This window comes from Molossus molossus, unplaced genomic scaffold (assembly GCF_014108415.1).
Source record: "Molossus molossus isolate mMolMol1 unplaced genomic scaffold, mMolMol1.p scaffold_m16_p_10, whole genome shotgun sequence".
In the NCBI taxonomy this organism is placed as follows: Eukaryota; Metazoa; Chordata; class Mammalia; order Chiroptera; family Molossidae; genus Molossus; species Molossus molossus.
Window position 1 is genome coordinate 36608676 of NW_023425345.1, and position 26775 is coordinate 36635450.

Below are 26775 nucleotides of genomic sequence, written 5' to 3' on the forward strand. Positions count from 1 at the left end.
TGTGGAGGTCTGGGGTGGAGCCTGAGTCTACAACACACTGCCAGGTGATGTCAATGCTTCTGGCCCACACCTCACACATGGAGTAGCAAGACGTTACAGGGGTTCAAAGGATCAGAGAAAATTTTTCTCCAAGTTAGAGACTTGGAGTTTGGGTTTAAATATTAAGTACATCCTTAAACAGGTCTCATTTTTTTTCACAACACTATAACCTTTATATTTGCCAAACGTTTTAATCTAATAGGTATCGGAGTACATAGGAAATTACTGCCTACTTCCATCCATATCTCAAGATTACCAGGTCACATACGTGGCTGCAACTGAAATGTAACATAATTTACATGCATCTCTTTAAAGGCCAACATTACTTTGAGATATCACTAGCAAAGACTCCTAAGATGATAACAAAATAAAAAAAAATAAAGTGTGAATCCCAGAAAGACCAAGTGAACCGTAAAGAAATAAACTGGTAGCTTCTCCCCTATTCAACTCTTACAAAGGAGCCGCAATCTGGCCACTCAAAACACGAGAATCAGATTTACCTTAATAGCACTGGCTGTCACTCGAGGCACTTCGGCCATCCTCTGCAGATGCTTCAGCAACTCCTCTTCAGTGAGGTCATTCTCAGGCAGAAAATACTGATAAACCTCATACTGCAACCGCCACCTAGAGTCCTGTCCCGTCCTGATGTCACATGGTGGAGAATCTGTGCCTCTAAAGTCAACCAACAAAACTGAACATCAACCTCTTGTGGGGGCAGTCCCATCTATACAAAGGAACCAAAAGCTCGAATTTCAAACTTCTGAAACAACAATTCCAATTTGGGCATCATGCAGAAAAATAACACCCTCACAGGTAGTATGGTTAAATAACCAGATGTTAATGTCAGGCCGGCCTAGAGCCAAATGCCAGCTTTGCCATTTGTTAGCTGTAAATAGGCAAGTCATTTCATCTCAAAGACCCTTGGGGAACCTCTTTGTAAAATGAGAACAACTGCTCTTTCTTAATAAAATTGTTAGAATTAAATGATGATGAAAAGAAAAGAAGAATTAAATGACAGAGAACACAGAGCACTCACTACTGTGGACAATGCACAGAGAGCACTCAAATGTTACTCACATGTTAACTATCATTGTTAAAGTAGAAACTGAAGCAGAGTTTTATTTATTTATTTATTTATTTAAGTTTTTTTCTTTATTGATTTTAGAGAGAGAGGATGGAAGAAAGAGAGAGAGACATAGAAACATCGATGACAGAGAACATCGACTGGCTGCCTCCTGCTTGCCCCCAACTGGAGATCGGGCCCAGAACCCAGGCATGTGCCCTGACCGGGAATCGAACTGGCGACCTGTTGGTGCATGGGTCGACACTCAACCACTGAGCCACACCGGCCAGGCACAGAGTTTTAATTAAAATAAAATCCTTACAAAAAAATAAGTATGTTTTGGGGCTCCAAAATGCTTTCCATATGTAAAACTCTTTATGGAAACTAAGATGTACTTCTAAGCTCAAAATAGGGACTCAACATCTGGCTCTCCATACAAATTGAGGAGGACAGTATTAACTGTAAATGACAGCTCCAGTATTAGTTACAATGTATGAATTACTTCCATTGAAAAAAACTAAACAATTCAATTCTACTAAAGAGAATGATGGATTCTGAGTGAGTTCACTCAATCTACGGTACAGCTAGTTATGCATGTTCTAAAAGTAACTATGAGAGACAGACATACCTTGCATAGCCTAGGTTTGCTGGAGCAAATTTGATGGTTGTTTCAAAGAAATCATACTCCAAGTAAATGTTGGGATCAATATCTAAATCAAACTCCAAATTACAGCCTCCAGGAATCGGATCTGTATGAAAAATAAGAAAGTCACTCAACACAGAATTTTTATATATTCAAATTATACTCAAAAAACAGAACTCCACTCTTACAAGAACTTTCCATATAGAAGTTAAATACAGAGCTTCTAGTTTTATACTACCTAAGGAGCTGAAGTTAAAGAGGGTGAAATTAACCAAGGTTAAGGGCTCGAGAACAGGGGTCAGCAAATCTTTTCTGTAAAGGGTCAGATAATGCCTACTTTAGGCTATGAGGGCCCTGCTCATGGCACCAGAGTGGCCACAGACAGCACATAAGCAAATAGGCAGGGCTGCGTTCCAATAAGACTTTATGTACAAAATAGGCAGCGAGCTGGATTTGGCACAGTCTGTAGTTTGCCAAATTCTGCTGTAGAGTTGAAATGGTCAGAAGAGACAAGAGATTCTCAAGCTGGGATCCAAGAATGGGTTTCAAGGGCTCTATGAACACCCAGAAATTTTAAGTTGAATGTGTGCATTTCCTAGGAAGAGAGATTTTAATTAGATTTTGGGGTTTATGAACCCACAAAAAGAGCATAAGAACCCAGGGATGAAGGGGAACAAAAACAATGCCAACGAGTAAAGGACCTCCATGAGTAATAGAGGAATGGGTGTCCACTTTTCACATGCTTCTTTCTATGGGGAGAAAGACAGTCATCAATTCTGCAAATCTTTGTGTATATATGAAAGAGTAAAAGACTTCAAAAGACCCCCCCCCCCCCGCCCTGGCCAGTTTGGCTCAGCGGTTAGAGCGTCGGCCTGTGGTACAGAGAGACCTGGGTTCGGTTCCCGCTAAGGGCACGTACTTCGGTTGCAGTTTGTCCCCGGCCCTGGTTGGTCGTGCGGGTGGCAGCCACTCGATGTGTCCCTTCACGTCGATGTTTCTCTCTCTCTCCCTCCCACTCTATCTGTACAAAAAATGGAAAAATATCCTCGGGTGAGGATAAAAAAAAAAAAAAAAGACCCCCCCTAAGACCATGTGGCGAAATAGTATTTGAATATTTAATTAAAAACCAAATAAATTTGGGGTATTTCATTTACATTAATAACATGGCTAAAACAGCTCTTCTTTTCTCATTAGGAATCCTATTCATGGCCTTTAAGCAAGACAAAACTTAAATCAGTCACTTGACATGAGCTCAACTCCATACAAAGAACTGTATATAGTGGACTCAAGTGGAAAGACTGAGATAAGACAGAACAATGTAAGCCAAGTTAAAGGCTGATGAGATCTCAACTTAATACACTCATCTGATCATTCCCACAGTTAGGTCTGTTTCCTTAAACCAAGGAATTCTGGCAGTTGCCTTTGCGTGCCAGATTTGGAATGGAGACACCTCATGTGCACTTGTTTCAACACTGTGGAATTTTTCTCAGAATTCTATGATCTTCCTTCCTACTCACCTTTTGCTACATTTACGAATATTTACCATACCCGAGAAAAGGATATGTATGGAAATTGAAGTTCCATTGTTCATAATTTTTCTTTGTATACTGTCCTTGATGGAAGACCCTTTTGCTACAGATAACACTGTCTTTCTTCAACTCTGGTCACTTTTTGGATTCCTCCTCCTTTACTAGCTACTGCTCTCTCTCCTTCTCATAACCATCAAACTTTGAGCACAGTCTAAATTCCCTCACCTCACCTTCAATCCTCAATCCCTGTAGTCTAGTTTTCATCCCCAATAAGCCACTAACAGGACTCTCATGAAGGCCACCACTCACTGCACTGTCAAAGGAACACTGTCAGTCACTTCTCCTGACCTCTCCTCACTTCAGGCAGGACCTCCAGGCTCTTCTTTTCCCTCCCTGACCACTCCTTAGTCTTACGCTTATTCCCCGGCAGTTAGCATCCCCCAAAAACAGTGCCTGGCATGTGGGAGGCACTATGAAAGGTTCTGCTATCTAAATCTGTACATATGTGCCTGGACAATCACACTCACTTCTGTGGCTTTTTTGAGCAGCTATTCAGTTAAATATCTAACCTTATTCCTCCACTCCAGGCAGGTATTTTAAAACTGCCTACTATACATTTCCATCCAGATGTCCTATAAATGTTTCAAATTAATTGTGTTCCAAACTGAAGTCACCACCTACCCCATCTCAACCCCCTAAAGCATCCAGCACCACCACAGCCCTAATTCTACACTTCATTTACATCACTATCTCCCAACCGCCCAAATGGGAAGTCTATGCCCCCCCCTTTAATAATCCATAACCACTAGTCACTGTATCTTATCAAGTCTACCTTCCAAATATCTCAAATCCATCCCTCCTTCTCTAACTCCTCTCTCGTCCCCTCTGTTCAGATTCTCATTTCTCACTTTGAGCCCTCAAAGGTATGCTGAGTCCTAACTCTGCTATGCCCTCTCCAACCTACTCCTTACACTGCTTCTACAGTTTTTTTAAGAGATGAGATTCATCACATCATTCCTCTGCTTAAACGTTCTCTATGCTTCCTCAGAACTGATCAGAATAGAATGCAAACCTTAAATTGTGTACAAAGCCCTCACACTCTGCCTCCAGCCACACCCACTATTTGCCATTCTCCAAACACTCCCATTTTTCTTCAGCTCCTCCCTCTGCCTAGAATAACCAACAAAAGTGTTAAGGACTGTATCTTGCCCTTTTGTTACTGCTTCTCCAAAGGTGCCTTAAATGTTTTTCGAATGAATAAATGTATTCTCCTAGTCCCTACCTGGGCTTTCAATACAATGCTAATTCTCTGGCTCCCTTGCTATTAAAACCTTTCTGATTAAATATACTATACTTACAATAAACACTTTTAATAAGATTACAGTTTTCCCTACATTTTCATGAACAAGTCCCATATTCTAGACCAGTGGTTCTCAACCTTCCTAATGCTGCGACCCTTTAATACAGTTCCTCATGTGTGGTGACCCCCAACCATAAAATTATTTTCGTTGCTACTTCGTAACTGTAATTTTGCTACTGTTATAAGTCGCCATTAGAAACATGTGTTTTCTTCTTTTTTTTTTTAAAGATACACGTTTATTTCCTTTCTTTTTTTTATCCTCACCCGAGGACATTTTTTTTTCCATTTTTTGCACAGATAGAGTGGGAGGGAGAGAGAGGAAGAGAGAGAGAGAGAGAGAGAGAGAGAGAGAGAAACATCGATGTGAAAGGGACACATCGAGTGGCTGCCACCCGCACGACCAACCAGGGCCGGGGACAAACTGCAACCGAGGTACGTGCCCGTAGCGGGAACCGAACCCGGGTCTCTCCGGACCACAGGCCGATGCTCTAACCGCTGAGCCAAACCGGCCAGGGCGAAACATGTGTTTTCTGATGGTCTTAGGCGACCCCTGTGAAAGGGTCATTCGACCCCAAAGGGGTCGCAACCCACAGTTGAGAACCACTGTTCTAGACAGTAATGGAAGTTGAAGACAAACAAGTTTGTCTACCTCTTTCTGAGTAGGAGATTGGAATGGCCACATTTTGGACCGGCTCAGCATCTAAAGTCTCCAAATACCAAAAGCACATACTCTGCTCTGGTCTAAGAATGAAAACCAGTCCTTTGTCAATGCCTGTTCCCGAGGTACTGGGAAGGACAGTCTGCAATAAGGGAGAAAAGAGTCATTATAAATAAGGAGTTGAACAAAATATTTAAATTCTAGATTTGATCTAATATACATGTCCTATTCCAAATCTTCTCAAAACAAAAAGGAATAAAAACAGACCTTCCTTCAATAATGAAAGAATTCTTTTCACCTCCATGTGTATTGTGCCCACAAATATAGATGGAAGAACTATTTAAAATACACAATCTTTGATCACATGCAACAAAATTTCCAAACTTTTCAATACCCAAATTAAGATTTACTATGTCAGGTACTAAGACCACTGTTGAATAATGAAACTCCAATAATTTCATACCATGTTTGATGTCCTTTATTCAGGGGAAAACAATCCATGGATTGGGGGAGTGCAATGCCTCACAATCTGTGGAATATTGTTCCTGAGGGATTCAGGGCAACAGCGAGCTTTATAGAGCATTAGAAACAGCAATGCAGAAATGAGGCATGATGGGCTAGGAGGTTGGGAAGTTCTTGGGATACTAGCAGGTCCTATTTTTAGGGTAAGGTAAGCTAGCTAAAACTGAGTTGGAGGATTATGATTGGCATATGTTAGGTTTCCTTGACAGGTTTTCCCACAAGTGCAGAATGACGTGCAGGTTGACTTTTTTGTGACAGATGGGTTTCAATTTGACAAGTATAAGGGAGAATGATCCAAATATTAGTTGACGAACTATAGGATCAACAGTTTCAAAAAACCAACTGCCATCATGACTCAAAAAATCCAAAGTACCACACTTCGTCAGAAAGGGCAGAGGAAACAGAAACAATCCTCTTCCCACAGACCACTCACTTCCAGAGCTTCACGCAGTTCTGGTTATCCTCTCAGTGGTCCAGACACAGGGAGAACTAAAGGCGTCACAGTGAAGGGACATTATTATAACTAAAGATAACTCAGATCCTTTCTGCATGAAAATTGAGGCCCAAGATGTTCATCCAGACTACCTCTGCCACATTAATTATGTCAACATCCCTTTATCCAAGCTCTGTTTCTTTAGAGGTAAAAATAGGCATTGTAACAACTTTGTTGAGCTGTTGTGAGAATGAATTTAATTATATGAAAAACCAGACACAGGGGTTCCTAATTAGGAGGCCCAGAGGTTTTCCAGAGGTCCCCATGAAATCATACAGATGAATCTATACTTTTTGCCAGGTGAGTACATAGATTTCAGTGGATTCAAAGTCTATGGCCCTAGGAGCTAAGAACCACCAGCCTAGCACATAGTAGGTATGCAATAAATATAAATGCTCTTTCTCCACCCTTTCTCTTCCTTCAAATGTTATCTGTGCTGTGATGTTATCAAGAAGAAAATTATGTACGTGCCATTTTCCTATGTCTCCTATGTAAGGACCTGAGTAGGAAGTTTCCTTTTGAATATAGTGCCAGAAAAAAACTTGGCTTCCTCTGAGTAATTGGCATGTTTCTTCCTTCTGAGAAAGTTATGAAACTTGACATGTTTTGATTTCTGCTCTGGCTGCCAAGAACTAGAGCAAAGTCAATGTAAATGGGTCATAAACACTGTTATGTCTTGCAATTAGCAATTTATTCTTTCTTGTCTTCCTTAATCAAACTCTTCCATTTCTATTCTATTAAAATACCACACAGGCATGCAATTTCAAAATGTTCATGGTAGGAGCAGGATGTCAGAAAAAAAAAATACTTAGTTTGAAAGATAATATGACCAATACCTATAAAATATATATAAATTAGACTAAAAGAACTTTGGTTAGCAAATTCTAGAATATTAGAAGATATGCTTAGGACCAATACAAAGGAACACAGTATCATACAGAGTGGAATTTATTAGTCTAATAGGTCATATAGGCTAAATAGAAATAGATTTGTAAAAGGTTAACATAAATGGCAGGTCCTTAATAGCTTAGGCTAATCCAGGGCATCTGAAAAGCTTCCCAAAGCTGAGGTAGAGGTTAAGAGGTTTAGTGATGCTTTCTTTAAGAGTTCTAAATGCTGCTAGAAACCCACCACTGGATGGGATGAACTCAGTGTTAGGATTCTTTTGTTTCCATTAGCATCAAATAATAAATTTGATCCGATAGGGTCTTATTAAACATACAGGTCGTAGTAAACTTCAACACTAAATGGCTAACCAAAAATGGAAACCCATTAAAATGTATTCGCAACTAAAAATCATTAAGGACCCAGTACAGTAAGAAAAAGAAAAAGTGAGAAGTCATGAGGAAGCTCGAACTACATTCAGATAGGAAACATTTGGCAGAGCTGCCCCGCCCCCCAAACTCAGCTCTCTGTCATTAACTCTTTAGGTCAGTCACCACACTGAAGAAAGGCCTGAGATACTTACCTCTTATCCAGTCTAAATCATTAACTTGACAGAAACCAACTTTGATTTTTTTAAAACTTAGGATATAAAGTTAAGCATAAAGAGGCATCACATTCTAGTGCTTATACTAAAAACAAGGCCCCAAAATACAGAAACAGTTTTTACAGAAATAATCCGTTGTACTTACCTTAGAAAAAGAAATTGTTGTATTCTGATACTGTGAGTGTATTTGGAAAATAAGAAAAGTCACATTGCTGGAAATATCACGCAAAATAGCTTCCTCTGGAAAGGACCTGTTGAGCTTGAAGTATTTAAATTTCCCCACAGAAAATTCAAGCATACCTACAATAAGAGAAATGTATCAGTGTAATATATGTACCTCTAAGGTCAATTTGTAGAAATCACATATTAAAACATATACACTACTAATTTAATCTTCAGAAAGAAAAAACAGTTGAGATAAATATTATTACAGCCCATTTCACTGATAAGGACAATGAGGCTTAAAGAGGTGAAGCTAGGGTGACTTGGCTAGTGAATGGTAGAAATAAGAATTAAAGTGGGGAAAAAAGGTATTTCAAAAGATGTGAACAATTCTTAAAGTAGCTGAGGATGCTCAAGGTGCCTGGCTCCCAGAGTCCACAAAAGGTCCCCATCTGGTAGCAACCATAACAATTCTATTCTGAACAGAGTCCCTGAATGTAGGATCCACAACTCTGAGGAATGCACTGATATTAAAGAACAGTATGAACTAAGAATTCTGAAGTCTCTCTGGAGACACAGAGGTGGCTTCAATTTTATGCCACCATTTATTAGCTGTGTGATCTTTGGCAAGTTTCTCAATTCTCTTAAATCTCAATTTTTTTCATCTGTCAAATGAGACTGTATTACCTAACTTGCAAAAGAAAGTGCCATCAACACTGGCAAAAAAAAAAAAAAATGTCTTTTGAATGCCCACCCCAGATACTTCATATACAGTCATGAACCACAGGTGTTCTGAAAAACAAATGAGCTTTTTGTTTGTTTATTTAAGGATTAAGTTCAGAATCCACATAAAAGACAGGTTATAACAACAGTTTTCCAACACCTCATCTAGGCCCTTCCCATCTGTACTCGCTCTGTCCATGGTTCTGTGTGTGTCTTTCCCCCGGCTGCACACCAGTTCTTTGTCCAACCTAATTCTCAAATAATCCACTAAACAGGCAAACCAGGGTGAAGATAAATCACAAGTAAGAAATGGAGAACTGAAAGTTCACGGCTTTAAAAGACAGTAAGGAAAAACAGGACCATAGAAATCTAAATACATTATTAAACAACTAGTAACTTAACAAAACAAGTAAGGTAGGAGTATTAAATGTAGGTATCCCTGGGAATATATTTTAAGTAATTTCTCTTTTCTTTACATATTTCACTGTTTATAAAATTTCTATAGTGATAGTAAGGTGTTCTTTTCAGAAAGAAATTGCACAATTTGAAAAAACTTTCATGCTTAATGGCACTCAAAACACAGGTTCTACCTCAACTCATCATCTGAAATTTATAAAACAGGGGCACACTCTACCTAGACAAAGTAGTGACACTCTTTCAACACTTCTGTACTTGTTTTGTTTTCCCCTAAAAATAGTATTATTTTTCCAAATAATATATAGTCCTTATTTTAAAAAGAAAGAAACATTGAGAAAGTTAATCCCTCCAGCAAATATACAGTGCAGAAATAATCACTATTAACAGTTTGGTACACATCTTTCAGGATTTAGTATATATCAGTATGAGTATTTTTATGCACATCTAAAAAAAAAGATATATGTTTGGTTTAGTCCATTTGATAGATCTTAGATATCTTTCCACATCGACATAGGTAATTCTTGCTTTACCATTTTAAAAGCTACATACTTTATTTCATTATGTGTACATAACCATAATTACTTAATCAATCTCCATATAGGGTGTTAACTCCAGCACGAATAAGAAATAAAATAGTTCTGTTTCTGTAAAAGAATATTCAAGCAATAATCCTATTTGTTGATATATGTTTTTTTGCTGTAACATTGTAACAGATCACCTTTCACCATAAATGATAAAACAATCTAGGAAGCCTTATTCTCATTAAGAAAATCAGAAATGAAAACAAACAGCCCATGTGAAAATATATAATGATTAGGACCAAAACATTCAGTTATAGTCTCTTCTTCTGACTTCTTCAAGAAGAACACCTGGCATTTCAGAAACTAACCTTCTTTCCCCAAATGACTGTAGCTAGAACCAGTCAAAGCCAAATAATAAAAGAGAGAGAGAGAGAGGGAGAGACTGTATTATTTACAAAACTGGTCACTTGACAAAGTAAGTAGGAATATCAAAAGCAGATACCTTTAAGGGTGTATTTTAAATAATTTTTTCTTGCCCTGGCCGGTTTGGCTCAGCGGTTGGAGCATCAGCCTGCGGTCCAGAGACCCGGGTTCGGTTCCCGCTAAGGGCACGTACCTCGGTTGCAGTTTGTCCCCGGCCCTGGTTGGTCATGCGGGTGGCGGCCGCTCAATGTGTCCCTTTCACGTCGATGTTTCTCTCTTTCTCTCTTTCTCTCTCTTCCTCTCCCTCCCTCCCACTCTATCTAAACAAAAAATGGAAAAATGTCCTCGGGTGAGGATAAAAAAAAATAAAATAAAAATAAAAAAAATAAATAATTTTTTCTTTTCTTTACAGATTTCCTTATTTTTCAAATTTTCTATAGTGCCCATGAGGTGTAATTATTAGAAAGAAATTCTAAGACAGTGGTTATCCACCCTGGCTGTTCATTACAATTATCTGGAGGTGATTTTAAAAAAATATTGTTGCCTGTGCCCCTCTCCAGACCAGTTAAATCAAAATCCCTAGGGTTAGGGCCCAAGTATCAATTAAAAAACAAACATTCATTAATACACACAGATAAGTACACACAGGTTATACTGCCAGGTCCAGAAACAGCATTCTATCTTAGGGGTGTACTTGTGTTCCCTTCCAATCACTGTCTCTTCCCTCCTCCCCAGAGGTAACCCCAGTCCTAACTTCTAACACCACAGACAGGCTTTACCTGTTTTTGAAATTTAATTAAATTGACTCACACAGCATGAATTCTTGTATATCTATCTAGCTTTTTAAAAAATGTATGTTTTGCCTGGCTGGTGTGGCTCAGTGGATTGAGCACTGTCCCATGTTCAGCAAGAACTCCTAACTCAATGTTTGATGAATTAGGGAAGGATAAGTATATTTTTCCTATTCTTACTTATTGTTAACCTGAATTCGGTGTGAAAATCTTCTGGCAGTGTTACCTGTGCAGTCTGATAGCCATTTCACAAGTTTCATAGAAGATTGCGTATTAACAAAATCAGTTATGGTTTGACCCCTGGCTATACCAGGCTTTTGTCATGTTTGACATTCCAAAGCCTAGTACAGTACTGGTCACCTAGTTGGCATATAGTATATGTTTAGTAAATGATAGTTCAATTTTGTGACCTCAGGGAAATAATTTCTTTTCTCGGGGCTTCCGTTCCCTCATGGTAAAAATGGAGAGAATTGTGTTGCATAGATCACTTGGCTGCTGAAAATATCAAACAAATGGGGAAAGATGTATAAACTGTCCAATATTACACAATAAAGTAGCATTATTAACTTCCATTAGCTTTCCGGTGTTTTCAGGGGCTCATCTTATTTTTTTAAGAAAGTCATGCATTCAGTATGGTCCTACAAGTAAACTAGTGGAATACTAACAGGTATAAATGCTCAGCACATCCATCATAAGCATCAAGTTGAGAAGGAGACTTCCTTAGAGTGACAAGGAAAAATACTGAAAGTCAAGACAACTTTAACTGCACAGTCTAGCAGAATCTGCATTTAATTTCTACTCATAAAAGCACACATGGCAAATAAAGGCATATAATCAAAATACATCCTGAAGAAGTTAACAGAAACTTAATTCACCTCTAAGCCATCTGGAAAGGGATTCATGAGAAACACTTTACAAGGCATAATGAGATCTTATGACTTTGGGAGTGGTAAGGAAACAGCACATCAAATGATATTACAGAGCACATGCTAACATGACAGAGCACTTACGCTGTACTCTCCTCTAAAAAGCAGTGCCTATTTTTTTGCCATCTGACCCATAACGGGATTCTTTTCTATTTTTCATACTCTTCCCACTCACTCATGTTTTCTTTCCAAGAATTCCATTCTACAAAGAGCTACCCAATCCCTTTTCTTTCCCAATCAAATCCTACACTTGCAACTTAAAATGTTGCAACTCTCCTTTCACTATTTTATTAAAATTTACCTCCATTGTTTGTGATTTCACACAATGACCAGATTTTAGGAAAGATCTGTGAAAGCTGAGTCTTCATAATTCTCTTCAGATGAAATATTAAAAACAAAAGCAGTTCATTTAGCTCCTTGAACTGGTCAGCATTCAACTGCCCCTCCCAATTTCTCCTTTATATCTTATGGATTTTCATTAGCCCTAAAAGCTGAAAGGAAACACAAAAATATACCTTTCACACACTTTCAAGAGAAAGAGACCACTTGCAACTAACTACACAAATGGCCTGCTACCTTACTTACAGCATTATCAATAGTATAAATATGAGAAAGTTCAAATGACATTCTGCTCAAGGTAAGTACTACCTAATTCCATGAGTTAATGGATATGAAACAAACAATAATGCAAGACTGTAAAGGCAGCAGAGAAGTGAGACTTCAAGATAAGGGAAAACTGTTTAAATGTATGAGGCACTGCTGGTGCCCTGCTGGTCACATTCCAGGAACTGGATCTCCCACCTTCAAAGATTCATTTGGCTTTCAAGCCACTACTCAAGTGATGTAAGTCAGCTTGTCCTGTTAAAGATAGGTAAATCCTCCTAAATAACAGCAGTTGCTTAGTTCCTTCAGTTTGTCTCATTATCAGAATCCTCACATAGAAATCCAGCCATTTTCCAGAAAAATGCAAGTCTTGAACTAAGTCTTTCTTAATTTCTATATTACTTTTTATCTGACAAATGTGGAGAACATCAGCTTTTATTATCATTCAGCAGTTAAGTTCTCACATATTGTCCTTCTGCACAGAGCAACAAGACTAATGCAAGGCAAAAAGAATATCCTGGTGGAGGGAATATCAGTGCCGAAACCACAGAAAAGAGGCAAGAAATAGTGTCTGAAAATATTAATCTCTTAATCACGCAGATTTCTCAATTTAAGTGTAAAAGTTTCTAGATGTTATTTATTTTCTTTTAATCCTCACTAGAGGATCGAACTGCAACCGAAGTTCATGCCTTTGACCTGAATATACCCGAGACTCTTTGTTGGTCCATGGGCCAACGCTCTAACTGCTGAGCCAAACCGGCCAGTGCTCTAGATGTTATTAAATACTAACACATAGAATTAGAAATGAAAAGTTCTGGAATGCAGCCTTCCAGACTCACGGGCTAGTGTGGATCAACTACAAACTCAATCCCTCAAATTCTTCACCTGCTGAAATGGAGCAGCATCTCTTCCACCTCCATCACAAAGCTATTTTGAGAAATGAGAATTCACAGAACAATCGAGTGTAAAGCATCATATTGGGCTAAATATTCTTATTGAGGGCAGCTTTGTTGAAGTGAAAGGACCATGAAATGTGCAGCAAGACATACTTGGGTTCAAATGCTGCCTGTGCCCCTATTAGCAGCTTGCTTGTGTCCTGAGCATCATCATCTTGGGCCTTAGCTTCCTCCTCTGCCAAGTGAGGATGGTAATTATTTCACAGCGTCGTGAGGATTACATAACATTGCCATGAAAAGCACCTGGCACACTCTGCACTGTAGTGAATGTTAGTGCCCTATTGTTAAAAAGGCTGTTTGTTTCCGCAAAAATATAATTTGCCCTTTTCCTGCTCTGGCCTTAGCTTATCTCTTATGCAAAGATTCTACAACTCATTGGGCACAAGAGCTTTTCAAAGATAAGTATTTAGGAATACAATCACATTATTCAGAAATTATTATGTCTCAGAATTGTAAGTAGTCTCTTAAGCTCAAAACAAAACTAAGAATGTGCTTAACCACATGGAAAAGCACGTGATCATCAGCCTGACACAGTGTTATCTCACAGTTTATATATTAACCAACTACGAATTACTGCTAAAACCCCTGCACCATCAATCACATGACCTACAATCTAAAGCCCCATCTGAGTTCGTTTTTCCTCTTAAACTCTGTCGAGCTTACCAATTAGAAAAGCATGTAGATTTGGGGGCGTGAAAACCTGCTCAGTCTGGAGGGCTGTCAATCGCAAAGCCCTCGGTTCTGCACCAAAACTTCCTCTCCAAAGGCTCAGATACGCCACTTGGGAGCATAGAGGTGCTTTAAAGTGTCCAATTAAACCCACAAACATGGCTGCTCCCTGAGGGAAGTAATAATGTGTCTGAACAAGAGAGTTACCTCTCTCTCCATATTTCCACAGCGTAAATTAGGACGCCTCCTTAGCGGAGGCAACTTCCTTCTGCAGGAAAGGACTCCGATCCATTCCCGCCGATGCTGAACTCACCGCCCCTGCGGCTAGGCTAGACCCTGAGGTGGATTCGCCTCGGCAAGAAATGCAAGAGCCACTTGGGCTGCAGAAGTGAGGCCCCCGACCTTACCCACGCTGGAGTTCCCGGCGGTCTCGGCTCCACCAGCCACCCCGGGCTGCGACGCCAGCGCCGCCAGCGCCAACAGCCGAAGGAGCCTCATAGCTGCCCGGGCCCGGCGGAACCAAGGCCAGGGTCGGGGAGCGGCGCGCTCAGGGCCGCGCAGCCTCGCCCTCGCTACCCCGGGGCGCTCGCGCTCGGCGCCATCGCCCGCCAGGTGCTCGCGCCGCCCACCAGCCAGGTCCGCGGAGCTGGCGAGCAACCTCGGCTGCGCTGCCCGGCCTCAGCCAGAGGTTCCCTCTCGGGGTAATTACGGTCCGCGGCGAGGCACCGCGCCTCCGCTCCGCCCCGCCCCTTTGACGTCACCGCTTCCTCGCCGTGGGCGGGGCGGCGCAGGAGGTTCCCAGGCAGCGCGCGCCCCCTCCAGGCGCAGGGCGGCCTGTCGGCCCCGGCGCTGCCGGGATCTCCGCGCCGGTGCCAGGGACCCCAGGAAGTTGTGGTGTAACCTGCACTTCTCGCTTTTTTATCTTTCCTATGTACGAAAACCACCGTTAGAGTAAAAATAACTGTGTTGCGGCCTAACGTTTCTAGAGTCCTGTTCCCCAGTTTAACGGTCCTTTGCAAAAGAAAATAAAAAGGTGGAATCTGGTGCTCAAAACGCAAAAGCAGTCTTTCCCCGCAGCTGTTGCCTTAGCGGCGCAGGCCCATGTGAGCATAAACAGGAGGCGGTAACGCTGTTTCTGTAGTGGTTACTGCGCTGGTGATGAACACCGTATTTAAAAATAAAGTTTCGTTTTCTCTCAGCAAAATATCCTCGAAGAATCCAGACCTTGCTCTGAACTTCCTCTCTCAGGTCTCGTACCCGAGGGTTTTGCTGTTTAAAGGGCAGCGTCCAAGTGACAGGTGGCTTGTGTGTGGAATTGGATTTACAGACTGAAAGTGATTTGGGAATGATTGCCCTGCTTTTTTTTTCCTGCTCTTTAAATTTTTTCATTTACCTATTTGAATGAGCAGCTATCTTGAAAATTACATACAGTATTTGGTTAACCCACTGTTAAGCTAAAAATCTATAGCGATCACCGTATGTTAACAGGCACAACTCTTTTCCTGCCTGATCCAAATTTTCCCACCTTTGTAGCACTTATTTCTATGATGTTTTTTACTCTCCCATAGGCCCCCCACTCCTGTAACTCTCAGGAGATGAAATCCAGGAAGATGACAGGAGCTATTATGATAAAGGTAGAGGATGTGGATGTCTAATTGGGTGCTTCTTTGGCAGTTTTAGTTTCTTAAATTGTACTTCTTGTCCTGCCAGTTCTCTTGTGGTGGGAACTTTGGTCTTTGTTCTCCTGTAGCAGAAAAGCTTGCAAAATGGCTGTTAGGAATTATATTGCTGTGTAAGTCCTAACACTCTCCATTAACCCTCACACTGATTTTCCTTACTGTCACACTAACAAGAGATGGTTATTAGTTGCCTACACTCACATCTTACCTCTTAACTCCAAATGCTCTTCTCACCTAAGCCTACAGAGATACTCTTTTTCTGTACTCTTCCAACACAGGCAATACAGCTCAGTTTAGTTCTTGTTTGGGTCAGCTTCCCCGGCACACCTACAACTCAGAATTAAAGTATGCTCCCAGTCTCCTCTTGGAAAAGGCCCTATGGGCAGCCAAAAGCACCAGAGGAGGCATCCTAACCCAGCCCTTCCTGATTGTCTAGTGATTTTTAATTTGTATTTGTTGAGGTTAAAGTCGGTATCGTGACTCCCAAGTATTCCTGAGTTCCATGCTGTGTATGTTTTGTGGTCCACCTTGAGAATAAAAACAACGTAAAATAAATATTCAAGTAGACGTTTAAAAAGGAATGATTGGGAGTGTAGGGAAACTGAATGTTTAAAAACTACAGAATTTAATCTCCGTAAAGTGTTTAATACCTAGAAGCCTGGAAAACAGTATAGTGTATTAGCCCCCAAGGCGAGTGGACCCCAGGGAGTCCCCAGGTTATCGAGAAGAGCCCTAGCGAAAATTTTTCCCAGGTGGAGACAGTCCAAGTGATGTAAGCCCCAGGAAAGTCCTACCCTTTCTCTGCAAAGCGTGAAGTTGTGCTTGACTCCACCCCTTCCAAGAACGCAGCCCTGTGATTGGCCATGACGCACCCTCGCGTTGCCCAATCGTGTACGAGCAGCCAGTGTAGTGTCTTTTTGCTTATGGGAGAAACATGGCGGATCGACTCACGCAGCTGCAGGACGCCGTGAACTCGGTGAGCAATTTCACTCGATTAGTCTCTGTTTTCCTCTTAGGTAAAGCGAGGGAAGAAAAGGGGCCCGAGAGACGAAACCCGGAACTGGAGAGCGGGCTGGAACAGGACTTCAGCAAAAAGCGGTCGGGGCGGCGGGAGGCGTCTCCGCGGTCTGGAAGGTTTGAGGCCGGCTGCCCCGCGGTGCAGGGGGCTGCGGGAGGGAGCGGAGCAGCCTCTTTCCGTCGGGAAGGGGAGGATCCCTGTGCCCCGACTCTCAGACTTCACGGCCCGGTCCTGTTCTCCGGGGACAGCTTTATTTTGTCAGTGATGCTTACAGGATCTCTTCTCGTTTGGGAGGAGGGGAGAAGCAGCAGCAGCCCCCTCCCCCCGCCCCCCATCAATTTTAAGCAGCGGAGTACCGGTGCTTTTGATGATTGGATCTTTGGCTCTTTGTCATTAGATGTTAGCTGAGATTATCCTTCGCCAAAACTTTCATGTTGGGGCGGGAGTGATGGTGAGGTGAGTTTTGTTTCATTTAGCTGGTACCTATAGACCAAGGGTCTCGTTCCAGCTCTTGGCCACTCCCCAGCATAAATCAGTTTGGGGGAAACTGACTTCGTAATGGTTGTGAATTTTACAATCCTCGTATATTTCCACTTATTTAAGTATTCTTTAATATCTGCCCCAAAGTCTACTTACTATAAAAGGGCATCTCTTGTAAGTAGCCCCCCCCCCCCTTACTTTGATCCTTCTGATTCCTGTACCTGTTATGTCTAAGGGAAAGTATATGCAAACCATAGGATTCAGGTACTTACTACCATTGAGAGTTAAATACTTTTCTATTGGTTATATTTCTCATTGCCATTCTATTTATAATTTGATGTCCCAGGTAAGATGCCTATAGAGAGAGAATATGTTGACCGGATCATTTAAGTACCTGGTCCCTTGCCAATTTTTTCACACTGGATGCTAAAAAGTTGACATTCTTGTTACATCAGTTGTTGTACACTTGAACAGTGTGCATCTACTTGTGAGAAACTGATCTACTCGGTGTGTGTATAAAATAAGACCTTTGAAAGCTGAGAGGACCAGTCCCTAAATGTTGATAAATTCACCAAGATAAATTCTACCTAGTGGTGACTTTCCTGGGCTGCCAGCCAACCTCCCTCAGGAAGGTACTCCTTTGAGGTTTTACAAAATCCAGCCATAATGATGCTGCTGGTTAGAAATGTTGTTTTAGGAAAATGTTGCATATTCATGCTTGTATTGTAGCCAGAAGGAGAGTAAAAACAAAGTGAATATGGCCCTAACTCCAGGGGTAGGCTGATTATTGGATTTTGGAGAAAAACCTCTAGGTTTACTAGAGTTGAGTGTCTGCTGTGTATATAAGCACTATCATCTTTACAGAGAGATACTCCTTAAGGAGTTTACAGTCTGATTAGAAAGATGTCATATACTCAAGAGACATTTAAATAATGCAAAAGCTTTATTGTGGTCGGAAGGGGACTGGGCCCTGAACAGATCTGCCTAGGGCCAGCCGGTAGTGTGTGAGTTCTAGACTTATGCAGGAAAAAATTTCACAACACAAGGTCAGGTGAATTTTAGAGGACGTTTATTAAAGCTGGGGACAGTGAAACAAGAAAGGGCTGGGGAAATGAGCCTAGGCTAGTATGCTTTGGCTCACTGAGAAGTCAGAGAAAAGGAGGCATTGGGGACAGACAGGTTCAGGGGTTTGTCTGGGACCAACTGCCACTGCCCATTGCTGCCCTGGTTGCAAGTGTCAGGGGATCCCTTGGCATTTAGGAGATGCATGCCTACGGGGAAAGAAGGGGCAGGGGGAAGTGCATGTGTGCTCCCCGGAGGGGGAGGGAGAGCTAGCGCTAGGACCTTAATTTTGAGGGGTTTTAAAAGCTGGGCATTTAGGGGTGCATCTCAAGAGAATAGTCATCAGCTATAGGCTGATGTACCAAAATGAGTTCTGTTTTCTTAACTTTATCAGTCCTTGGGCATGGTTGGCAAATGGAACTAATTGGATTTCTGCTGTCTCCCTGAGTAGGGTGATTTAAACTATTCTCTGGCTGGGGAGGAAACGTACAAGCCATTTACTCTTCTTAAGTGTCCCTCGTTTAGGGAAGATAGGGTTTACTTGATGGCTGAAAACTGCTCTTTAACTGTCTGATAGTTTTCCTATTTGCTTGTCCTGGCTTACTAGCCTGTCTCAGTGTGTGGTTAGGGAGTTATAATGAATCGAGTGTTTCAGTTCTAAATGCTGACGTAAATTGGTATATAGAGTGATATGAACTAAAATAGAGGGAATCTTCTTAGCATTATCTGAATTGTAATTATTTGTAAAATTAAAATATTTTGTTTTTAATAATGAGCTTTATATAGCTATACACTATTATCAAGAATGTTAAGCAAATTATTTTTAAAAAATTTATTCATGATATCACCAAGATAACATTTGTTTTACCCTCTGAGAACTTTTTAAGGGCAAAAACTTTCAATTCACTGTATCTCTGTAATGTTTTTATATATACAGTGCATGTCATAAAGTTGATTTTCGATAAATGTTTGTCGAATAAATACATCTTGAGAGCTTTTGAAGCACAGAGCAGATAGCCACTGTGTTGAATATTTTTTGTATTTTCTCTATTCCTCATAACAATGCTGTAATGTGAGAATGTTCCCAATTTAAAAATAAAGAAAACTTATCCAAGTTACTGGAACCAGAATTAGAAGCCATATTTGTGCAGGTTCTGAGCACTTACTACTGCTCCGTTACATATGCAAATTTGAGCAAAAGTAGTTTAGTCAGGAATTAATTTATCTTCAGTCCAGTGTATAAGAAGGAGTAGTAGGAAATGAATAAGTAGAATTGACTTAGATTATTGAAAGCTTTGAAACTGCCTGACGTTTTGGAGATTTATCTTTAAGACCCTACCGGGTGAGCTCAAAATGTCTGAGTAGGGTAAAATAACATAGTGAACTAGAGAACAGTAAGGAGGCTATTGTAACATATCTGACCTGAGATAACTGATTGAACTAACACAGCAGCAGTGATGATAAAAGGAAAAGGGAAAGATTTGTAGTATTAGCAGGATTTGAAGATGAAAGGGAAATAAGAGTCTGCCCTCGCCTGTGTGGCTCAGTTGGTTGGGCATAGTCCCGGGTACCAGGAGGTTCCAGTTCCATTCCTAGTCAAGGGCACATGCCTGGGTGGCAGGCTCCATTGTTGGTAGGGGGCATGCAGGAGGCAGCAGATTGATGTTGTACTCTCACATTGATGTTTCTCTCTTTCCCTCTTCCTTCCTCCCTCCCGCTCTCTAAAAATCAATAAACTATTCTTAAAAAAAAAAAAAAGGAATGTAAGAGTCTGAAGTTGTACAGGTTGACTAGGAGAATCTCAATACAAATTAGATGTTTTAAAAAATTTTTTTTATTTTAGCCCTGGCCAGTTTGGCTCAGCAGTTAGAGCGTCAGCCTGAGGTCCAGAGAGACCCAGGTTCCGTGCCCGCTAAGGGCATGTACCTTGGTTGCAGTTTGTCCCTGGCCCTGGTTGGTCCTACGGGTGGCAGCCACTTGATGTGTCCCTTTCACGTCGATGTTTCTCTCTCTCTCTCTCTCTCTCTCCCTCCCTCCCTCCCACTCTATCTGAACAACAAAAAAAAAATTGTATTTTACTTTATTGTTGACAGTATTACAGATGTCTCCTATTTTCTCCCTTTTGCCCCCCTCCACCCAACTCCTACCCTACCCCAGGCTTTCCTCATGCTATTGTCTGTGTCCATGGGTTATGTATATATGCATACATAGTCTTTGGTTAATCTCTTCCTGTCCCCTTACCCCTAACACCCTTTCCTCCAGATCTGTTATTCTGTTCCATGCATCCATACCTGTTTTGTTCGTCAGTTTGTTTTGTTCTTTAGTTTCCACTTATAAGTGAGATCATGTGATATTTATCTTTCTCTAACTGGCTTACAAATTAGATGTTAAACAAAGGAAATAGTTGACTTGGAGTTCTGTCATTCAAATAATGGCAGAGAAATTTAGTGGAAATGCTTATTCACTGAATGGAAATAAGGAACTGAGATTTGAGAGGTCCAGACTATTGATAGAAGTTGGTGGGGAGGCTAGGAGTTTGGAGCTGGTAAAGAATTCATATTCTAAATCTTCAAAACTGCTTAAGGAAAACATTTAGAGCACCAGGAGTTTGAAAACTCGAGTCATGAAGAAAAATGCTTCTAAATATTTAGGTGTTATCTTTTTCCCACTATTTCTTTAGACTTGTAACTACTGTCTACAAAAAAAGGATCAATACTTTGTACATGTGAGTTGTACATACTTTTTCATTTACCCTGGAACCATACTTAGATATTTGCCAATCAAATTTGCTTTTTCTCATTACTACTCAAAAAAAGTCCTTGCTTGCAACAAGTACTGGTATATATTTCTCTTATCATCTATTACGTCAGGAAGAAAAGAAAATTTATTTTGTATTTCTTTTCAGCTATTTTAAGTAGATTGGTACCAAGCCTAATTTCTGTGAATGGTTACAACATTTAATTTCTGTTATTAACTGGTTAGTTTTTATTGTTCTTGCATTACCAATAAAATCCTTAAACTTGATAAATCCTTTCTAACTTTGACATGTTTTCTTTGGGCTCAAGCTTGCAGATCAGTTTTGTAATGCCATTGGAGTGTTGCAGCAGTGTGGTCCTCCTGCCTCTTTTAGTAATATTCAGACAGCAATTAACAAAGATCAGCCTGCTAATCCTACAGAAGGTAAATCAGTTTTTCTTGGCTTCTCTTAGTTTGACTCTCATATTACTTGTAATCTTTTAAAATTAGATTTATTGAGAAATTTAGCTTATTTGTGTCTTTCAAAAAATGTTGTTTGAGAATATTATTGCAAGCTTTATCATAAATTAGTATGTTGTAGTAAATTAGTATGTTATAGTCGATTTGACATAACATGTCATAATTCTGTTTATGTGAAATAACAGATTGTTACTCCCTTAGAAGAAAATTTGTATGAATTAAATGAATTTTACTTCTGGGATCTTAATAAGGAAGGATTCAAATCACCATATATTGTCCTAGTAAGGGATATGTATTATGATTAATTCCCAATTTGAGTTAATATTAAGGGTAATTCTCAAACATATAATAGGATTGATGTGTTAAAATTACGCTTTAATCATTAGAAGCCTAGTATAAAAAGAGTTATATAAAGTTTTCTGTTTTCATTAATTTGTTTCTGGAAACTTGAGCTTCTCTAATATTCTAAAATAATAGTATCTTTCTCTAGAATATGCCCAGCTTTTTGCCGCACTGATTGCACGAACAGCAAAAGACATTGATGTTTTGATAGATTCCTTGCCAAGTGAAGAATCTACAGCTGCATTACAGGTAAAAATCTCTTTTCCTTTGAGTACTTTGCTAATCAGGAATTTTTAATTAAAGGAGATAGATTTAATACCGTTTGTTATAATATTTAAAGTTTAAGATTAAATTTTAAAGTGGGAGTTTCATTCATTGTGAATTAGTGTAGTCCATTAAAGACTGCTCTGAATATATATATTTCGAGTGATAAGGACTCTTATTTTTCTCAGTTTGGCTCTTTACCTAGCAAAGAATGAGAGGAGGGTGGCATTCTGGACGTAGAGTAGAATAGTAGTGTCCAAAAGCAGTGTGGAAGGGAGTCACATATGGATATCCAGAGCTCTCTAATTAAAAATTAATTGTTTTAAATAATTCATACAGGGAAAACTTTTGATAGCTCCCTGATTCTAGAATTTTTGCTACTGAAAGCTGAATCACAGTGGTTGCATAGTCATCCAGGTTTAAAAGTAAATATCTCTGCAGTTTCTTTCCTTCTCAGCTCTTATTAATCCCCAAGTTTTTCATTTCTTAAAAGATTTTTAAATTTGTGTCTTATAAAGGCTGCTAGCTTGTATAAGCTAGAAGAAGAAAACCACGAAGCTGCTACATGTCTGGAGGATGTTGTTTATCGAGGGGACATGCTTCTGGAAAAGATACAAAGTGCACTTGCTGACATTGCGCAGTCACAGCTGAAGACAAGAAGTGGTACCCATAGCCAGTCTCTTCCAGACTCATAGTACCCATATATACCATGTGGCTGAGAAAAGAACTGTTTCAATGCCATTAAGAATTCTGCATCAGATTCAGATGTAAGCCTTACCAACAGTTACTGAAAATTAAGCACTATAACACGTTATCTTTTTAGCTATTTTTAATAGTCTTCTATTTTCACTCTTGATAAATTAGCTTGTAAAATTGTGATTGAACCAGCTTTAAACTATCATTATACCATCATTTTTTATTATCTGAATGAAATTGAGGCAGCTATTGCATTAATGTTTATAATTTAATTAAACACATATACTATAAAATTCTATTGTGACATAATTTCTATCTTTGTTTTTATCGTATTTCTATAGTCTTTACAAATAAAAACATCCCTCAAGCCAGAGGAGAGGTGATAAGTGCAGAGATATGGGGCATTTCAAGTTATGTCAGTGTCCTTCTGCCTCTTTAGAGGTTACATTGTACAAATTTGGAGCTTGAGTAAGGAAAGTTTTTGAAACACTATTGCTTTTAAGAAACAGAGAATTAGTGTGGCTGGACAAGAAATTAGGTCACTTTTATGGAAACTTTCCTCATTTTCCAGAACCTTAAACCTACTCAAGTTCATCTCTGTACTTGTTTCTACTAGGAGAGCCTCTTCTCTGTCTATGGAATTTTCATACTATTGTGAGAATTTTTCTTCATTCTAACTATTTTTCTCCTATAACTTTTTACCTGCTTCTTTTCATTCTTCCCCTTAATTTCAGCAATGAAGTATATTTCCTGAGTTATTGATTCCTTCTCATTCTTTTTATTTACCTGAAGGTTCTGGCTTCTGATCTTGGTAAACTCTCAAAGTTTATTGCTGCTTTGTAAGCTAACCAGAACATACTTCTACTCCATCAGTTACTTCAATATGATTTTCTCTTTTGCAACTTAGTTTGTTATTGCTAACATTTGTGTCAGCATTATCAGGTATGATTACTCATCCAGCTCTTGGATCTCCTTGAATCTGATTATCTCCATAGAGAGCTAGAGGTAAAATGTGTTCCAGAATGCAGATCGGTATTCTTCCTATTGCTGTAGTCTTCCTGCCACTATTGCAACAGTTTTTCAAATAGTCTTTTTGTTCCTACATCTGGATTTGTCTTTATTTGACACTTTCCTTACTTGTATAGGAAAAAATCTCATGACTTATCACATAGCCCCAGGGCTAAGGCTGGGGCAAAGGGAGCAGAGGAACTTACTTACCTTGAAGTAAATCTGTCTCTGATTCAGCACATCTTGTGTGTACATACAGGGTAAAATTATTAAAGGTGAATATTACAAACCCAACACTTAAGAGACAAATAACTCAGGTCAAAGGGAAATCATAATAGGTATAATTCAGAACTTAATGTAAGCAAACTATATATGTATAGAGACTTCTGGAATTGTGCTAAGACAGCATTTAGCAGAAAATGCAAACATTTTTTTGCTTATGTTAGAAAAAAACAAAGTTGAAAATTTTGTTAAAATTTCACCTGAGCCCTGGCCAGTTTGGCTCAGCGGTTAGAGCGTCGGCCTGCGGTCCGGAGAGACCCGGGTTCGGTTCCCGCTAAGGGCACGTACTTCGGTTGCAGTTTGTCCCCGGCCCTGGTTGGTTGTGCGGGTGGCAGCCACTCGATGTGTCCCTTCACATCGATGTTTCTCTCTCTCTCCCTTCCTCTCCCTCCCTCCCACTCTATCTGTATAAAAAGAAAATGGAAAAATATCCTCGGGTGAGGATAAAAAAAAAAAAAAAAATTTCACCTGAAAGAAAAGGAAAGAAATAAGCCAAAAGAAGAAATTGAAAAGAAAACCATACCATGAGAGAATTAGGAAAGACTGAAGCTGGGGATCAAGAGTAATAAAATTGGCCACTTAGACAAGCTGGATCAAGGAGAGAAGAAAGATGGCATAAATAAACAATATGAAGAATTCAAGAAAATGTCATATGCATTGATTTTTAAATATTGAGAAAATTTGGTTAAAATTTCTTGCCAGTAATTGAAAATTTTGGTGAAAGGAAAAATTCCTAGAAATAACAAATAGGCTCAAGAAAATATATAAATCATGGTCCTTTAACCTTTAAAGAAATTCAATCACTAGTCAAAACTCTTCCCCCCCCCATTGAAGTGCCAAGCCTAGATAGTCTTAGTAGTTTTACTAAACATTCAGGGGAAAAAAATCCAATTTTACACAAAATAGATAAAGCTCACTACCAAAATCTGACAGTACAAAAATGAAAATTAACAGCCAATCTCACTCATGAACATACAAAAATATTAACAGGTTAAAAAAAATTGAATACATCACAATAAATCTATGTTTAATCCCAGGAATACATGGCAATTTTATTTTTATAAATTACTTTGTATTTTTATCAATTCAAAGGTGCCCGTTTTTTTGTTTGTTTGTTTGTTTTTAATCCTCACCTGAGGACATTTTTCCATTTTTTGTTCAGGTAGAGTGGGAGGGAGAGAGAGGAAGAGAGAGAGAAAAAAACATCGACATGAAAAGGACACATCAAGTGGCTGCCACCCACACGACCAACCAGGGCTGGGGACAAACTGCAACCGAGGTATGCGCCCTTAGCGGGAACCAAACCCGGGTCTGGACCGCAGGCCGACGCTCTAACCACTGAGCCAAACGAGCCAGGGCTCATTTTTTTTTTTTTTTTACCATATCTTAAATTGAAATATTCAACAGGAAGCTGTTTTTTCCTTCTTGGAGCACAAGACAATGATATATTTTACAATTATTTGACTCTTTGATTTTAAAAAGTGATGTAGTTTGTTACATTAATAGATTAAAATCAGAATCATGATTATCTAACTTGATGCAGGAAAAGCATTTGATAAAATTCAACATGTGCTTATGAAAAGACTTGGCAAAGGAGAAGCAGAAAGGACTATTTTAACTATAAAGGCTGTCTTACAGAATATAGTAAACAGGACATTGAAAGGTCAAGTGCATTCCCTTTAAGGCTGGGAACGAGACAAGGTGTGGACTAAAAGCACGGGTAACTCATTTTGTGCCTATAGTCCTAAGCAATACGTTTAAGCATGAGAAAGAAAAACTAAGATAGGGAAAAAATAACATTTCTATTCTTTAAAGATGAAATAATTACCAGGAGAGAAAAAGCAATAAGATACCACAGATAGCCCTGGCCGGTTTGGCTCAGCGGTTAGAGCGTCAGCCTGTGGTCCTGAGAGACCCGGGTTCAGTTCCCGCTAAGGGCATGTACCTCAGTTGCAGTTTGTCCCTGGCCCTGGTTGGGTTGTATGGGTGGCAACTATTCGATGTGTCCCTTTCACGTCGATGTTACTTCTCTCTCTCTCTCTCCCTCCCACTCTATCTGAAAAAAATATTAAAAAAAAAAAGATACCACAGATATATTTTGAAAGGGTCTTTGGACATAAAAGCGATTGCCACATGCTAGCAACAAAATGGTAGAAAACAAGTACTTTTAAAAGCAACATTTTCAATAGCATAAATAAATGATGTTTTAAGAAATTAATGTAATAAAAATGTTAGACATTTAGGGAGAAAGAGAACAAAAAATTTTAAAGTTATAAAACAAACATTTTTTTAAAACCTAAATAAATGGAGAGTAATACCATCTTTATGGAACAGAAGATCAAGATTTTTTTTGTTTTGTTTTATCCTCAGCTGAGGACATTTTTCCATTTTTTGTTCAGATAGAGTGGGAGGGAGGGAGAGGAAGAGAGAGAGAGAGAGAGAGAGAAACATCGACGTGAAAGGGACACATCAAGTGGCTGCCACCCGCACGACCAACCAGAGCCGGGGACAAACTGCAACCGAGGCACGTGCCCCTAGCGGGAACCAAACCCAGGTCTCTCTGGACCACAGACTGACACTCTAACTGCTGAGCCAAACTGGCCAGGGCAAGAGTCAAGATTTTAACTGTCAATTTTCCTCAATAGGAAAATAGATTAACACAATTTAAGTTTCCAAATGGGATTTCTCTGGAAATTGACAAGTTATTTCTAAAAATTTATGTAGAAGTATTAAGTATCAAT

General features: G+C 39.7%; 2 protein-coding genes across 4 annotated transcripts in view; one reads left to right on the forward strand and one right to left on the reverse strand.

The window, feature by feature from the left end:
- Window positions 1–14534, reverse strand: part of TM7SF3 (transmembrane 7 superfamily member 3) — a 28364-nt gene extending 13830 nt beyond the window's left edge. Inside the window, exons 1-5 of one of the 2 annotated variants that reach the window (XM_036252520.1) lie at window positions 14395–14534; window positions 7942–8096; window positions 5284–5434; window positions 1731–1851; window positions 540–711 (exon numbers count right to left, since the gene is read on the reverse strand). In XM_036252520.1, the coding sequence (XP_036108413.1) occupies window positions 540–711; window positions 1731–1851; window positions 5284–5434; window positions 7942–8096; window positions 14395–14485 (690 nt within the window). In that variant the 5' untranslated portion in view covers window positions 14486–14534. Of the gene's footprint in view, window positions 1–539; window positions 712–1730; window positions 1852–5283; window positions 5435–7941; window positions 8097–12060; window positions 12185–14394 lie in introns of those variants that run through there. The other variant, XM_036252521.1, reaches the window with a different exon arrangement.
- Window positions 14535–16559: 2025 nt separating this feature from the next.
- Window positions 16560–23010, forward strand: MED21 (mediator complex subunit 21). 2 transcript variants are annotated; one of them, XM_036252354.1, is made up of 4 exons: window positions 16560–16642; window positions 21292–21406; window positions 21933–22033; window positions 22567–23010. In XM_036252354.1, the coding sequence occupies exons 1-4, from the start codon at window positions 16601–16603 to the stop codon at window positions 22741–22743; spliced, it is 435 nt and encodes a 144-aa protein (XP_036108247.1). In that variant the 5' UTR covers window positions 16560–16600; the 3' UTR covers window positions 22744–23010. The 2 variants fall into 2 exon arrangements, with proteins under 2 accessions (XP_036108247.1, XP_036108248.1); XM_036252355.1 differs by having other exon boundaries at window positions 21920–22033; window positions 22567–22740.
- Window positions 23011–26775: the final 3765 nt, after the last annotated feature.

Bases quoted from the DNA above. Each gene is read 5' to 3' on its own strand.
- MED21 (XM_036252354.1), top strand. From the start codon at position 16,601: ATGGCGGATCGACTCACGCAGCTGCAGGACGCCGTGAACTCG. The intron at 16,643-21,291 runs GTGAGCAATTTC...TTTGGGCTCAAG, and splicing joins TGCAGGACGCCGTGAACTCG to CTTGCAGATCAGTTTTGTAA. The intron at 21,407-21,932 runs GTAAATCAGTTT...ATCTTTCTCTAG, and splicing joins GCCTGCTAATCCTACAGAAG to AATATGCCCAGCTTTTTGCC.